Below are 16,496 nucleotides of genomic sequence, written 5' to 3'. Positions count from 1 at the left end.
AAAAAAAAACAAAAAAGAAATATTTCAATCCACTAAACAAATGCAGCATCTTAAGTTGGGCGTTGATATAAAAACTGCAAGACGACAACGATTAACCAGACACAAGTCGAACACAGTTCACTAGAGTAACTAATCCAAGCAAACAAAGCAAATATGGTAAGTAACTTAACTAGAAAAAAAAAATATTTTCGACTAAAAAGGACTTTAATTTGCAGAAATTCTTCGCTATTGCCAGCTTAGCCGCCATATTGGCTTGCGCCTGCGCTGACGTCTCTGAGCTATCTGGTTATCACTACCACCCGCATCACTATAGTGCTCCATCCCATTCGTACATTCCACCGGCAGCTACTGCTCCTGAACCAGTCTTCGCTCCTGCGCCTGCTCCAGCACCAGTTTACCAGCCAGCTCCTGCAGCCGCTGCTCCAGCTCCAGTATATCAGCCAGCCCCCGCCCCTGTCTACCACCCAGCCCCAGCTGCCGCCGCCCCAGAGCCAGTCTATGCTCCAGCCCCCGCAGCAGCTGCTCCTGAGCCAGTTTACCAACCTGCTCCAGCGGCCCCTGAACCAGTCTACCAGCCAGCTCCTGCTGCCCCCGCTCCAGTCTACCAGCCAGCTCCCGCTCCATCAGCTCCAGTGTCATCTTACATTCCACCTGCACCTGCAGCAGCAGCTCCTGAACCAGTGTACGCCCCAGCTCCAGCCGCCGCTGCCCCCGAGCCAGTCTACCAACCTGCCCCCGCACCAGTATACCAGCCAGCTCCAGCCGCAGCAGCGCCAGCTCCAGTCTACCAACCAGCTCCAGCTGCTTCCCAAATCTACGAGCAGCCCGCTGAGGATGGTTACAGATACCGTACCGTGCGTCGTCGTGTCTACAGACAACGTCGCTTGTAAGCTGGAAAGTTTCGAATATCTTGTAGATATCGCAGAGGCTTAAAAGGCGAATTGATTTTGTAATTCGTTGGAATTGTTTTATTATCCAGTTGTTGTTTTTTAATTGTTTAAAATAAATTGTTTGATATATCGAAAAATAATGTATTAATTTTCAGCGAATGTTCAAGGCTCTACCAAAAAGAGATATAAGAATTTGTACTGTTAGAAAACAAGCTCCCTTCCTTGACTTTGGTGCCGTCCCGATACAAAACACGGACACTGAACGCACTATTCGCCACTTCAGGTCGTCAAAAAGTTCGATCCCGGAAGTAGTTCTACAGTTTACCTAGGAAGCAATGACCCGCCAGAGCAGCAATGATGTTAAATACATATATCCTCCATTCATCGCGGTTATAAACTTCGAGACCTTCTACATCCCCCTTAGGCCAAGTTTGCCCAAAGATCAGACAGGTATATTTCAGTAGTTGCTGGACAATAGACAAGTTCCCTCTAGGGTAATGGCTATCGGACGCAATAAAGTCTGGGGCAACTTNGCGATATCTTGTCGTAGATATCGCAGGGGCTTAAAAGGCGAATTGATTTTGTAATTCGTTGGAATTGTTTTATTATCCAGTTNCGAATATCTTGTAGATATCGCAGAGGCTTAAAAGGCGAATTGATTTTGTAATTCGTTGGAATTGTTTTATTATCCAGTTGTTGTTTTTTAATTGTTTAAAATAAATTGTTTGATATATCGAAAAATAATGTATTAATTTTCAGCGAATGTTCAAGGCTCTACCAAAAAGAGATATAAGAATTTGTACTGTTAGAAAACAAGCTCCCTTCCTTGACTTTGGTGCCGTCCCGATACAAAACACGGACACTGAACGCACTATTCGCCACTTCAGGTCGTCAAAAAGTTCGATCCCGGAAGTAGTTCTACAGTTTACCTAGAAAGCAATGACCCGCCAGAGCAGCAATGATGTTAAATAAATATATCCTCCATTCATCGCGATTATAAACTTCGAGACCTTCTACATCCCCCTTAGGCCAAGTTTGCCCAAAGATCAGACAGGTATATTTCAGTAGTTGCTGGACAATAGACAAGTTCCCTCTAGGGTAATGGCTATCGGACGCAATAAAGTCTGGGGCAACTTATATGCAGAAATATTTTTGCGTAGAGTTGCCGTCATTCTACTATTTTTTTTTTTAATCTACAAGTTGATCAAATATTTTAGTACTGATAGCAAATGAATGGTGTAGGAAAAACCGCTAATGCGAACAAATTAATTGATAGGGTTACCACCGTAACGCTTATGACCTTTAAAATAAAATTCATAATTTAGCAGTTAAATCTCGATATTTTTTCCGAAAAATTTAAAATTCAAGGATTTTGCAATAAAAATTAATAAATATTTTGATGCATATTAAGCGAAAGCTTGGAAAATTTTTTGGATAGGGTTGCCAACTGTTGTCAAATACGATAATTTAGTTATTTAATGGTTATACTACATTTTGAAGCAGGTTTTTCAAGCGAAAGGTAGCTCAGTCAACTTTTTTGTTATATTTTTGAAAAGAGTTGCCACCATTCGAAAAGCGGAAGTTAATTTAATTAAATTAAAAAAAAAATAGAGATACAAAATATGACAATATAAAGCCAGGCTAAAGTTGACGATTTTTCAGAATAACGTGTTCGGTAATATTTAGGAGTAGGGTTACCAACAAAAAAAACGTCTTTAGCTCACATTATAAAATGTACATATTTTTTTATATCTAAACAACTAAAAAAAATTATTATTTTTTTTTGAAATTACATATTTTGAAAAAAATTTCATCATTTCATAATCTCACTACCCGCAAATTTGAAATTTTTAATATTTTTGTCTTTTTTAGAGAATTTAGTTTTCTTTCTCACATATGTACATACATATATGCGTAGTACAACGTATATTTAGAAGTATGTATGCAAGTAAAAGCTAAACCGATAAATGATTCTCAAAGCATAAAAGTGTTCTAATTTCCGCATTTTAAAGTTTTAAACCGCTTTTGAGCCTTTCAATGCAATTAACATAAGTGCATATAAGCGCAATATGCAATACGGGGGGCTCCCCTTCTTTCCCACCGAAAAAAAAACCACAAACACATCTACCAAAGTTAGCCAATGCTGACTGCTGCTACCAACACTGCGGATCTAACACCGAGCACACCACCACGCACACCACCCCGCACACTACCCCGCACACCTCCACACACACCGCAGCACAGCACTAAATTAGTTTCCGACCCCATAAAATCGACGGCGGACTCTTAATTTATCGCCTCATTAAATGCGAGCAGCTTCCAATTGTTTCATGCAACCGGCGGCGTTCGAAGACTCAGCAACAGCCAACAGCCAATGGCCAAGCGATAAAGCCACATAGCGATTTACGCCTACTAACGCGTGTATGCTTTGTTAATGTTGATGAGTGGGCAGAGGCGCTATGATTGCTAGTGGGCGCAGGGGTAAAAGGTGGTACAGCGCGTACTTAAAGCTTGTTGCTGTAGTTAGCCGGTGCGCTCGACTGCCGTTTTGCTTGGTCGTTGTGTTGATTGCTAGCGATTTGCATAAATTCTAAATCGGTTTTAAATTTATTTGTTCAAAGCTTCCGCTCAGCGCTTCTCCACGACCACGACCACATTAGGGTGGTCTAAAATAAGTAAAGTCGGGCGCATAAAATATAGTTACTATAAAAATTTGGTTAAATAAATGATTGGGTATTATTATTGGGAATCTCCTGAAGAGGAATAGAGTTTCCCGATCAAAAAATATTGATTTTTAATGAATTCCATACCATTTCTACGAAAAATTGTTTTTCCCCATATAAAATACATTGAAAACTTTGAGCGACCTCAAAATATTTTTTTTTTCAAAATAAAAATATAGTGGTATATTTTTTTCGGTATAAAACAATCTTAGGGAGCGAGAGCATAAAAATTTATTTTTCACATGCATTTTTGGACCACCTTAATGTACATACATACACCATCATCACACTACTATTAACCACCATCTGTGGTTTTTCTACTTTCATTTTTGTTTAATTTTTTTTTATAATATTTTTTTTTTGTTATATTTAATAGCTTCTTTGCTTCTCTATTTTTTTTAAGTTCAAATGCATCTCAATTTTAGCTGCCCATCGTTTCTAGGTTTGGTGGCCTTATCGAGAATGCCACGCGTGTGTATAATTATTTGTTGCTTTAAGCTATATTTTTTTTTATATAATTTATTAATTATATGATTTACAGTTTCATGAGGAGGCATATCAGGCTTTTTAAAATTTACATATTTTAAAAGGTGGCAGGCTAATACACATACATATATAAGGCTAAAATTTCGACGGCATATTTGTTTTCGACCATTGATCTATTCTTAAGTGATTTAAAAAAAAAATATGGCCGATTTTCCGTAATTTTGATTATGTTTTTAAACTGAAATTATATTTGAAATCTAGGTTTATTTGTATTTGTGTGAGTTTGGCTTCTAGATTATTCTCAAAAAGGAGCTGAGGACTAAATCCGCGCTTGCATTCATTGCATACTAAAAGTGCTTTATCCGAAAAAAAAATAAAAATATATTTTTTTAAGCCTATTACCTAAATATGGCCTTTCAAAATCTGAATTTTTGTCGAATTTATGTTGTTTAGTAAAAATTCCAAATTTTCTTAAATCTAAATTTTTTTTTTATTTAATATTCTTTAACGTTAGTTTAATTGTTTAAAAATGTTTGCTCTTCAACTTACACTTGAAGTCATTAGTAGCAAATGTATGTACATATGTAACTTCTTAATTTCTTAGCTTCTTCACCCTTTCTGTTAATGTTCATTTTCCAATAATTCTTTCCGTTCTTTCGAATAGTCATTAATCAATTTGTACTTCCCCTTCCTCGTTTCGACGCTTTGCTTCACACTTTGTTAAATTCAAATTGTTATTTATTATCTTTAAATGGCGTTCATGGCTGAGTTAAAGAGACTTGCTACAGGTGTTTTTTGCGAAGACAATTTTTGTTAACGGCTTAAGAAGCAAAAAGAAGAAGAAAAAAACGTGAGTGTTCCTCGTTTATAATTTTAGTTTTTTTTGCTTATTTTTTATTTCGTGTGTTTATCATTTCGCCTGGGCCTAAACCGATAAACGTTTGTAGTACCAAAAAAGAAGATAGAGTTTTTCTGAATTTTTTTTTAACTTGCAGTTTCATACAGATATCGCTTTTAACATCTGTTTTTTTTTGGCATACATGTATGTAGGTATAATGTATTATAAAATATGTTATAGATAACTAAGTATGTTCTTATGCCGAACCAGTTTTCCCTGCTGGCTAACTCAAATTAGGCAGCTAATTAAAATTAGGCAGCTACTTATTTAATTGAGTGCATTGAACTGCCACTGCTCATCAGCAATGGAAACTTTAGAAAATGAAAGTTTATTTATTTAGATTCGTTAATTGAGACAGTCAAAGATTGCAGTGCAAAATCATATATAAAGTACGCAACTATTGTGGCTTAACAAACACAAGTGGATTGTACTTCAGTGGAATAACAAAACCAAGCCAAACAAAGCCAAAATGGTAAAGTTCTAATTCACAAAAAAAAAAATCAAAATTAATAATTCAAAATCCTCTTCTCTCATTTACAGAAATTCTTCTCCTTTGCCGCCTTCATAGCCGCTTTGGCCGTCGCTTGCGCCGACGTCTCCGAATTGGGTTACGGCTACCAGCAGCCTGCAGCTAGCGCTCCATCTCGTTCATACATTCCGCCAGCGGCATCTGCTCCTGCACCAGCCGTCGTCTCTGTCCCGGTACCAGCACAAGTGTACCAACCAGCTCCCGCTGCCGCTGCACCAGCTCCGGTCTTTGCTCCCGCTCCTGTTTATCACCCAGCACCTTCTGCCGCTGCTCCAGCTCCTGTCTTTGCTCCCGCTCCAGCTCCAGTCTATCAGCCAGCTCCTGCACCATCAGCTCCCGTCTCATCTTACATTCCACCTGCACCGGCTGCCGCAGCACCTGAACCCGTTTACGCTCCAGCTCCAGCTGCCGCCGCTCCTGAGCCAGTTTACCAACCAGCTCCAGTTTACCAACCCGCACCAGCGGCACCTGCGCCCGTGTATCAACCAGCTGCTTCCGAAGTTTACGAGCAACCCGCACAGGACGGCTACAGATACCGCACCGTCCGTCGTCGTGTCTACAAGCAACGTCGCTTCTAAGCTTCGAAACCTAATCTAATAACTAAAAACCTGTAAAGACCTATTGCTCTACTATGTGTTTGTGAGAAAATAAATTTGACATTACCTACCCACCAATGTTTGTTGAAAGAAAAAACACTGACTTCGTAGCCTTTTCAAAATAGCAAACTCAATGGGCTCAATTAGAACTGAGACTGTAGATCACAAAATGCTGGTTAAGATGCATCTAGCTGGCTATAACTCACACATTGGCTGTTTGCTCCTTGGAGGAACCATATAAGAATCGAGCCTTACGCAGCTAGCGAGTTCCAATTGATTTCAAAAATTTTGTTGGACAGAAATTCCGTATTATGAAGACATTGCCTACGCCTGTATGAAATATTCTTCGAAGTCCTATCGATTTTTCGGGCCTTTCCTTTCTTCCGATTCCTGTCTCATCACGGTATCTGCGACAGAAGTCATTACATTTCAGGCCCGGCTATAGCTCCGGTAACTTGCCGTTGTAGTCGCTATGAGATCCTTGGTCTATGAAAACATTGAGGAATTGGGGTTATCCGTTGACAAATGAAGGATCAAGCCGGGCGAGATGTTTCACCTTTCGTTATTTGTTCCCCAAGCAAAGGTTGAGGCTAACAGTATCACCATCGTGAATGAAGAGCAGGAGATTGATAGCGAGAGGTCGAAAGGTATCACTTCCAAAGATCATTGGCAATCAAGAAACTTTGTCTCTCCATATCGAAAAGGAAGTTTTGAGCCCAAACGCTTAGTACCAGCAATCAACTCGCCAAAAAGGTACACATTTTCATGTTTGCTCTTTTGCACTGCGTTCGTATTTCACTTCTTCATCATATGCTTCTTCTTCTCTACCTATTGTTAGTTAATTTAATGTATGCATTACCTCTTTAATAAGCCTGGCCTTTCAACGCTTGCCAATTTGACCATGACTTTGAGAAACATAAAACAAATTTCGCGTGCACATTTTTTTACTTTTAATTTTATTTTCGGGTTTCATCAGCATTTGCCACTCACGCTTTACTCTGTAGGTCAGTTATTCGTCTTTGTTTGGCATCATCAATTCCATTTTGAATAAAACCAAATTCACAGCAGCTCAAAGATACATTTGTTACATTTTTGACAGCTAACAACTTAATTTAAGTCAAACAAATGGGCGCGCATTCGCGTAAATTATATGCATTTGTTCAACCAACAATGGCTGCGTTTAATGAGTGCAATAAAAACAATAGAAACTCAAGTGATTCCCATGTCCAGCTCAGTTCCGTATTAGATAAGCAATTAAGGGGAGTAATTTAAGCTAATAAATAGGTAGTAAAATAAAGTTGAAGAAGCGAACTGGAGTTGTAGTTTCAATGCTGGCTGTTCTTTTCTTAATAAAATATTAATAGTTTGTAGTATTTAGTTAGTACACTCTAAAAACTGCATGCAAAACTGCTACTGAAAAGTATTTATTTTTCAACCAGAACCTGTGGAAATATACGCACAAGATGTTCACGATTTTATTTTGAACATGAGATGTTTAAAAAATATACATAAATATACACATGAAATGTTTAAAATTGTAAAAAAAAGTTGAAGAAAAAAATATATTTTTTACTAATAATAAAAATTAATTGCTCATATTTACTCAATTTTAAACACTTTGTGTGTAATTTTTCTCTACGTGACAAATTTTATATGTAAAAGTAAACAGATAGTGTTTAATTTTGCACACATTAGGAGGTTACCTCTCTTTACATGCGTAAATTAAAATAAAACATGTTGGAGCAAATTTTAAAAATATTATGTGTTAACTGTGAAATTGTGAATAATAAATGTTTAGAACTCAACAAAAAAAATTTGAAATTCGTTCTACGCCACACACATGATAAATGAAAGTAAACAAGCAGTGTTTAATTTAATGAACACGGTGTGTAAATTTGCATTCATTAAGAGAGGAAATCTATCTTAATATGCGAAAATTTAAACAACATTTTTTTAGAGTGTAGGTGTTGGTTTTTTTAATTAAAAATTCAGCGAAGAACCAGAAATTTAGCTGAAAGTTGTTCTCTAATATTTCTCTTTGAATTATGCAGAACTTTTGTTCTGTTACCTGTTCTATGTACTCATTAATATGCCATTTGCCAATTTGCAAGTTTTTATTTTAATTAATTCAGTTTTTGTGGTCGTAGCTCCATTTGCCATTTTCATTAGTTTAAGTATTTTCCAGTTTATTGGCTGTTATTTAGAAGCATTTGATGGTTTATAGTTTTTATGTATGTATGTATGTATAAGTAACATACATATCGCTAGCTTAGAGTAAAAAGTTACTAAGTCCATTTTTTATGATAACTTAAGTTTTGACGCTCAAAGCGTGGAAAATTAGAATGGAAAACTTGCTTTGTCCAAAGGAAGAGGATAAGATCCAATATAACAAAAAAAAAATCACACACAAAATTTTTGATAACGTCGAGCTCAACGATTCATATCGAGCTATTTTTTTGCTTTGAATACGCAAAAATTATGTATTGAAAATTTTGCTAAATATTTGAGGAAAATGAGTCTGGGGCGTTTATCTTTCCTCCTGTTAAATTAAAAAAACTTGACTTAGCAAATTTTCACTCTAAGCTATATCGCTATTTTGAGGTTTATTGACTGCTAATGGAAGTGAACAAAAAGCAATACAATTTTAATATAATTAGTAAATATATATGTATGTATGCCGCCATGGATTTTACCTTAAAAAATATTTGCTGCATACATATTTTAAGTTTCTAAATATTTTCAATAAATTTCTAAAGTGTGAAATTAGAAATTCTTTACTTTTTTGAAAAATTTCGATAACGATGAAGATGTATATTGATAATTGTTATTTTTTGGTCCAACAAATCAAATTAAACAAAGACGGTCTAAAGTTCAATATAAATCGATTGAAAAGAAAATAATATCACGATAAAAATATCGATAAATATCTAAAAGCCAATAATATATAGAGATTTAAATATTATAAGATGTATAATATATTATATATACAATATATATATGTATGTTTTTATCGATATTTTTGGACAACGGGCACGGTCTCGGTGAATGCCAGCGTAAACAGTTCGCAAATACATCGTTTTATATATTGATAATTGTGTCGATGAGTATATTTACACAAAAAAAAATGATAACACCATTTTTAAACGAATCGATAATTATATAAGTAAATGCATTTACAGCAATGAATATAGAAAAATGTTTCCGAGAACTATATTAAGAAATATTGCGATAAATTTATCGACATCGATAACAGTTTCGAAAAATAATCGACTAAAATATCTATAAATTTTTCAAATATAACACAATGCAATTTTTAAGTAATATGCTGATTAAGTTAGCGATAAATTTTTCATACATAAAAAGATAAAAAATTAAAAAAATTAGTCGCTAAAAATATCGATTAACGCGAAAATTGTTTCGATTAATGCCTATTTTAAAAACCTGTTTTTAATTTCAAAAACGAAAATACAGACGTACAAATTAGATTACCCATTTTTGAATTAATACTCGCACAGGCTTCCTTGAAGGTTTTTAAAACTTTTAATATTACTGTTTAGAGTAAGAAAAAAGAAAATATTTAGTCGATATTTTTTTATTTTAGGGATGGATAAAGCCATTAAAGTTTCTGGCACTTTTTTAGGTTTGGGGTTTTGTCGGATTTATGCGGGTTCTTCGGCTGGCGTTCTCAGGACTTTTTCAGAACCTAAATGGAAATTTCGAAACTTTTTCAACTTAAATCGAAAATTATTTTAGTTTAAAATTTCATTTTCAATTTTTGGTTTAAAACGCCAAAGCTATTTCTTTTTTACACAAAAACAGATTTTTTCATTTAACACCAATACTCAGTACGATCTTAAGCTTCGATTAATATGAGTACCAAAATGTCTATAAGTATGCCAATAGATATGCAGAAAAGACATCGAAACCACTTCTGAAAAATATATTGGTTATAATGGGCTATGATCTATATAATCAACATAAAGTTTAAATATTTTTTTATGATTTTTATTTTTTCTATCAAGAATAATCATTATTTTTGGATTTTTGCTTTTCCATCAGACAATAACCGTTATTTGCAGATTTAATTTTGAAGATCACAAAGAATATAAAACGATCATAAGAACAAAGTCTAATTTCAATGGTAAACAATTATCGAAAAAATAAATTAGAAAAACTACTATTTTTTATCGAAAAAATAAAAATCAAGAAATATCGATTTTGCAATGATCTCAAAATTAAAGATCTTGGTATTTAGGTAATGACTATTTTTTTTTGGGCCCTTAAAAGTACTAAATATATAAATATATCGCTGAAATATTGATCTACGTATCGACAAACATATGAGTAAATGTTTCGATAAAAGTAGTGATAAAAGTATCTAAAAAACATTGTTACTGACACTTTCAAGCGCAATTTGGTTCATAGGAAAGTTTTTTGAGATATTTTAAAAAGTCCATACATTCAAAATTGGGTTGCCAAAAAACGTTATGAAGAAAATTCGATTTTATCTGGATGAAATTTTATATATGAATTCGAAACGATTAAACAATATTACACCCTAGAATTGTAGTCGCTTTGCACCTTATATGAATCATCGAATTTTTTGGACACTTCTTTTTTTACCTTTTACTCCCATTTCATGCTTTTCTACTCCGGATACCTGCACGTTGCTCTAAAATCATCCATCACTTCACTCGCTGCCACGTGCAGTTCCACAATGTTGCTGCATACTTTAAGCCAACGCCAGACATTTCCTTCTAAATTTTTTAAAAAAAAGTAGCGGAAATTAATTTGCTCGCCAATTCGACATGGAAAATGTGCTTCTACGTGTATGTGCTGGCATTTGATGCGACTATGAATAGTTATTTGCTGCAAAGTGCATTCCTTACTCGACATGCTGCTACCTGTCCATCTCAACAAAATCAAAGCAAATGCAGCCACATAAATTTCTTTCGCTTCAACCGAAATGCACTTCTTCGGCCCATACAAACAAAACTAAAAGCGGAGTACGGCCTGTTGTCTGTTGCCTGTTGTAGGATGTTGTATGTGAAAGAATAAATATTTTTCCATTATAAAATTGGCATGCAATCAAATTTAGTGTGCAATAATTGAATGGACACTGATTGCATTGATTCCAACGGAATGGAGCGCCGAGCAAGCATTTGAAAATGCGAAAAATTTGGTGAATTAGTGAAATTTGGCAGGTGAATTAGGGTAATTGCACTACACGGCTGATACGTGAAAGGATTTATAAGTGGCAAATAAGGAAAGAGATTGTGAGATATTGCAATTTAACTTACTGCAAGCAAGTAAGAAGATCAGAGAAGTAAAAAATTCTATTGCATCTCAGTAGTTGTAAATATCGAAAAATCTTATAAATTTGCTTAATAAATTCGTATTTGGGGACTCCAAACTAAATATTAATTTCCCATTATTACCCAAAACACACTCTAACGCATAGCCATAGGCTTTACTGTACGACAATCAACTAACTGTTCGTAAGCCAGGTCAGTAGCTCGTTTCTGTTCAGTTCGGTGTGATTCACGGGTTTATCGAGTGCTTTATACAGACCGTGGAATATACGTTAGAAAGAAATATGTTTTGAATCAAATCGGTTTTTTGTTAATGCGGTTTTTTCGTAGGTATAAACAAGGTATGTAACTATTCTCTACCGATTATTTCTTTACTGGTAGAAAATATATACGTCATTCTCTACTACTCATTAGCAGTAGAGAACAAGGCGGCGAATTCATATCTCAATTCGCTTTGGTAGGGAATTGTTACAGAAACGAGCTACAGGTCTATTTACGTAAGGTTAGGTGAGCTCGAAATCGCTGGACTTAAGCGAGAATAGTAGCACAAAGAGCCAGCTGCCTCGTTAATGAAACACTCTGGATTTAAAACACTCTTGTAAAGCTTAAAGTCTGCATTGAAATTCAGCAGTTGGCCCTATTTTCAGTACTATATTTGCTGGTGACACCAGATTTTAATCCATGTACCCATGCTAACAAAGCGGTGATGACTATAGTTAAGGAGTCAATAGTCTCACATCCCCCGCTATGTTGACGAGTCGATTACTTTAACTCGTTAGCTGGTAAACTGGGCTTTAGCCTGCTGCAGTAGCTATGGTGGGGCGAGTATCCCGAAGCAGGCGAAGTTCTGTCTCGTCTGTCAGGTGGTTGTTTTTCCACAATGACATTCACAGGTCGAGAGCCTGTGTAAGTCGGGACCGACTCCCTGTGAATGCCGATTATGGCCTGTCGGTGTGTTTTCGGGTCCAGAGTATGCCTTATGAACCTCTGGACTTCGTCAGTCAGTTCGTATAGATGCCTTCAGACGTATCTTGGAGAGGACACTGCTACAAGCAGGTGTCTCTTTGGGTGCCACCATCTCTGACACCCTATTGGGAATCATTTACAGAGCATCGGAAGGCATCCGATGGCTGTCCGGAGTGCCTTGTTTTGGCAAGAATGTAGCTTCGTCCACTGCGTCATACAGGTCATCGGAAACCACATGGGCGCCGGCCGGCCAAATGCCTAGTATGTTGCCAGCAACGTTTCTTTGTCTTTGCTCCGGGTGCTGCCAGCTAGCTACTTGAGGACCTTGTTACGGCTTAACAATTGTATGCGCCGAGCAGGAAAGCAGACTATCGAAGGTAACGTCGAGAATATGTGGGTTATTCACCGCCGGAATTGGTTCGCCATTGACGCGAATACCCAGCTGTAGTCTGACCTCCTTCGTCCAGGTGGTAAAAAGAGTTGCCGAGGATTTTGTAGGGGAAGAGGTTAGGCTCCTTGCAGTGAAGAAACCATTTTCGAGCTGTCATGAGCTTAAGAGACAATAGAGAATCCCTCTGGTGGTTGCGGGAGCTTTGAAATTTAAAGATTAACTAACAGCGGGTAAAGGACAGCAGCCTGTAGAACCCTCTGTTTAATTTTCCTTGACTTGCTAGTTTTGTCTCCGAAAATTACTGACGAATGTCGATCACTCAGACAATTCGCCGAAGCCCCAATGTAATCTAATAGCGTGGAGTAGCTGACGGTGCCAAACGCCTTTGATGGTCCAAAGCTACCAGGACTGTTCTCTCATAGAGGCGGTTTGAAAGAAATAATTTCTCCCAATGGACAACTAGATCTACTGGAAAAATGCATGCCATTTAGATAGAAAGCATCTCCTGACTTAAAAATTTAATTCTTCGCATGGCAGCAATATTATCCTGAGCAACTATTTCCGCTACGTCCGCTCTGTAAATTTTGTCCTGTCATTTTATGAACTGTAGAGTATGAGCAAATTGACCATTTGGCTGTCAGTTGCCGATGTTTTATGCTGATGACATTCGGCGCAAACAACTCGCAGGACATTCGCATTGCCGCATTTTTATTGCATTGTTTTTTTCTTGTTTCGATACGCCAATATTTTCTCAAACTGCTTTAGTCACATAGATTTGCTGGCTAACAAGCTGTCCTCTGGCGCGTGTGGTGCGTCTACAAATGCAATTTACAGCTTCCTTTTGGGAGTTTTTTTTTCGTTTTCATTTTAGATTTTCTTATATCCTATACTATTATTTTGATATTCGTATTTGTATTTGTAATCATAATTTTTCTGTAAAGTAAATAGAAAATAATGAGTTGGGTTGAAGGAAAACAAAAGAAATATTTTAGGAAGGAGACGAGTACGAAGTGAGGCTAGCGCAGGGTGAACTTAGGGCGAAGTGAATGCGTCTAAGAAGAAAATGCAGAGAAATGTGGCTGACGTACAGAATGAGGTGACGAAGGGGGTGACGTCAATCTCTGCCACCCTTTGCAAAGCCACAGCAAGACCAGAGACCACATCAACGTTGTCCTTTTCGTTGTTGCATGCGGAATTCCCTAAAGGGACCAAAGCAGCTATCAACAGTTGATGCAAGGAAAATATGCATGCCCTTGTTGCACACACAAATAAAAGTATGTGCGTGCATTGACGCTTGCATAAACACTTAGCTGAACAAAGAGGTCCTTTTTGTCGCATTTCACCAGCATAACAAAGCGCTGACTTGCCTGAGCGCTAAGTCAATTTGTTTATTTGAGTATGTGTGTGTGTGTGTGTGTGTGTGGCTGGAAGTTTATTATTTTGAGGGTAATTGGATTTGTAGCTATACGCATAAGCTAAACACCCACACTCACACGCACTTACACAAACACACATGCATACATATGCACATACAAGAAGAATATTATACCGCAGCCAATATCAATACGATTCGCTTGGCCATTATGTGGCAGGATAATAAGAAAATATTTTTCAGCTAAAATGTGTAATGGACAGTAGAAAGGAAAACAAACACACAGCACAGAGAGTGAATAAAATGAGATGTGAATATAGAAAAATGTTTCGAAACTATTTAAAGTGTTTGTTTACTAAGAAAATACCCGCCAAAAAAAGAGGGAAAAACGTTTCACTACTTTAAGGACAATGAACTATTTGCTTGCCGAAAAGTTGACTACCAAAAAGCTTTGTTTTACACACATATATATGTAGATATGCACATTCAAACACTTGCCAATAAACAGCTACTTGGTGACCGTTTTGGTTCTTGACTTGCTCAACGTCTTCGGTTGGGTTTGGCTTGCGCCACTTTGACTGAATTATGAATGACATAAATTTTGTGGTGAATTACAACAGCGAATGGAATGCGAACATAAAAATGCATTTAAATTACTTAGAGAACAAGAAAATAATTTGGAGAGTTGTTTTTTCTTGCTTGTGGTATGGGCAATGAATGGATAGGATGAAAGTGGAAATGGGGCAGCTAAGTGCAGTCGTTTACAAGTGAAGTTGATTTGTAAGAAAATACAATACTTCTTTCTACCAAAGCAGTGCTTACTTAATTTGTGGCACTAAATAGCTTAATCAAATTATCTAAACTGACCGAAAAGATTCGCCTAAAATTGGTTATGAAGGATTTCGAATAGGGTGTTTGACTCCATTTTTCAAAACCGGTGTCCATCGCTTGTTTTCATAGATCTCCACAGTGTGACAGCATCTCCTCGAAGAAAGAGCTGGATGAGCTAACAGCCTAAGCTCTGCCCTTATTTGGAAAGATCACCGTATCTTAATTATGTATATCCTCCACTTGGCTATGTGGACTATGCAATATACATTATTGCTAACGGGGTCTTACAGTACGTCTCAACGTCAGGATTAGAGGTTCCTCGTATATAAAGATCATAGTGGAAGACAACAAAAATGAGTCTGGAATATCAGCTCAAACGTAGGGGCAAAAGTACTACCAATATTGGCGTCTGAAACCAATATATGTATAAGTTTTGTTACCTATGGCCGCACCTCCTCCATAAAGAGAGCAGCTCACAAGGTTTTGTAGAGGAGCCAAATTTTCTACGCTCTCTAAAGATCCTTGTTTGGCAGGTCCGAAAAGGTCTTCAGTAAGGTTGAAGGCAACGTGGCAATATAAACAATGTGCCCTTTGTGAAAACACTACAAACAGCAACGGCTAAGCTAAAGCGGAAAACGTTGCGTCGCATGCGACAGGTGCCAGTCCCGGATATCTACTCAGGATTAATTAAAAAGGGCAAGCCTTGCGAAAGCTGTGGTGCTTAAGAGAAAGTGTTCGAATGTTGTTGTTATTGTTGTTGTAGCGGCTACAACAACAGCGCCCAGATCGGTCAAGTTCCACTAACGGCAGCCCTAAGAAGCGTGCAGCCTCTATGGGGTCGGTCCGCAGAGATAAAGGCGTTGGGCTTTCCGGGCATACGAAAATGTGCTTCGAGTCGTGAGGTGTCTCTCTGCATGCCGGACACTCATTCGGCACATCCGTGTTTAGTCTGCTCAGGTATGAGTTTAACCTGCCGCAGAGCGAAGCCAGAGCGAAGTTGGGCTATTGTGGTTCTTGTCTCCCGAGCCAGATGAAGCTGCGAAAGTGTTGGAATAACTTCACCTGATCACCCCCACCTCATCATCATCTAATCACCTGCGGTTGTAAGGATCGGGTGGACTGCTTAGGCCTACCCCGTGATATTCCATTAGACTATATCCTGATAATGAGCAATAGAAAACGCCATCACCGCCTCTGATCCACCTTCGGCCAGAACGACCGCGTAGCTGAACATGTACTGGTTTTTCCTAGCGTACACTGAGCTAACCTGAGGCCCATCTGTGTAAGAGCAGTCTGCATGTAGTTAAAGTTACTCCCACTTACGCTTTTTCGTAAAGAGAACAGCTAACCCTGCTAAAATAAAAAAATTGTCGCTTAGGAAGTACATGAGTTGGAACGAGCAAGGCAGCCGAGGCCATAGAAGTCAAATGCCAGGAGTCAAATGTAACAATGGGCGAACAAGACGTTCAAAGAAATGAGAGTGCCAGGGACACTGCCACTAA

General features: G+C 37.5%; 2 protein-coding genes across 2 annotated transcripts in view; both read left to right on the top strand.

Annotated features, from left to right (window-relative positions):
* LOC108362518 (uncharacterized) overlaps window positions 1-890 on the top strand; it is a 1,036-nt gene extending 146 nt beyond the window's left edge. The window contains exons 2-3 of the mRNA XM_017615548.1: window positions 216-436; window positions 785-890. Coding sequence (XP_017471037.1) covers window positions 216-436; window positions 785-890 — 327 coding nt within the window. The remainder of the gene's footprint in view (window positions 1-215; window positions 437-784) is intronic.
* A 3,410-nt stretch (window positions 891-4,300) lies between these two features.
* Window positions 4,301-6,104, top strand: LOC108362516 (vegetative cell wall protein gp1-like). The gene is made up of 4 exons (XM_017615547.1): window positions 4,301-4,314; window positions 4,361-4,376; window positions 5,538-5,686; window positions 5,801-6,104. The coding sequence occupies exons 1-4, from the start codon at window positions 4,301-4,303 to the stop codon at window positions 6,102-6,104; spliced, it is 483 nt and encodes a 160-aa protein (XP_017471036.1).
* Window positions 6,105-16,496: the final 10,392 nt, after the last annotated feature.

The sequence above is a fragment of the Rhagoletis zephyria genome, unplaced genomic scaffold (assembly GCF_001687245.7).
Source record: "Rhagoletis zephyria isolate East Lansing unplaced genomic scaffold, Rhagoletis_zephyria_1.1 Rzeph_scaffold_01030, whole genome shotgun sequence".
Classification (NCBI taxonomy): domain Eukaryota; kingdom Metazoa; phylum Arthropoda; class Insecta; order Diptera; family Tephritidae; genus Rhagoletis; species Rhagoletis zephyria.
This window is presented reverse-complemented; position numbering and strand designations above follow the sequence as displayed.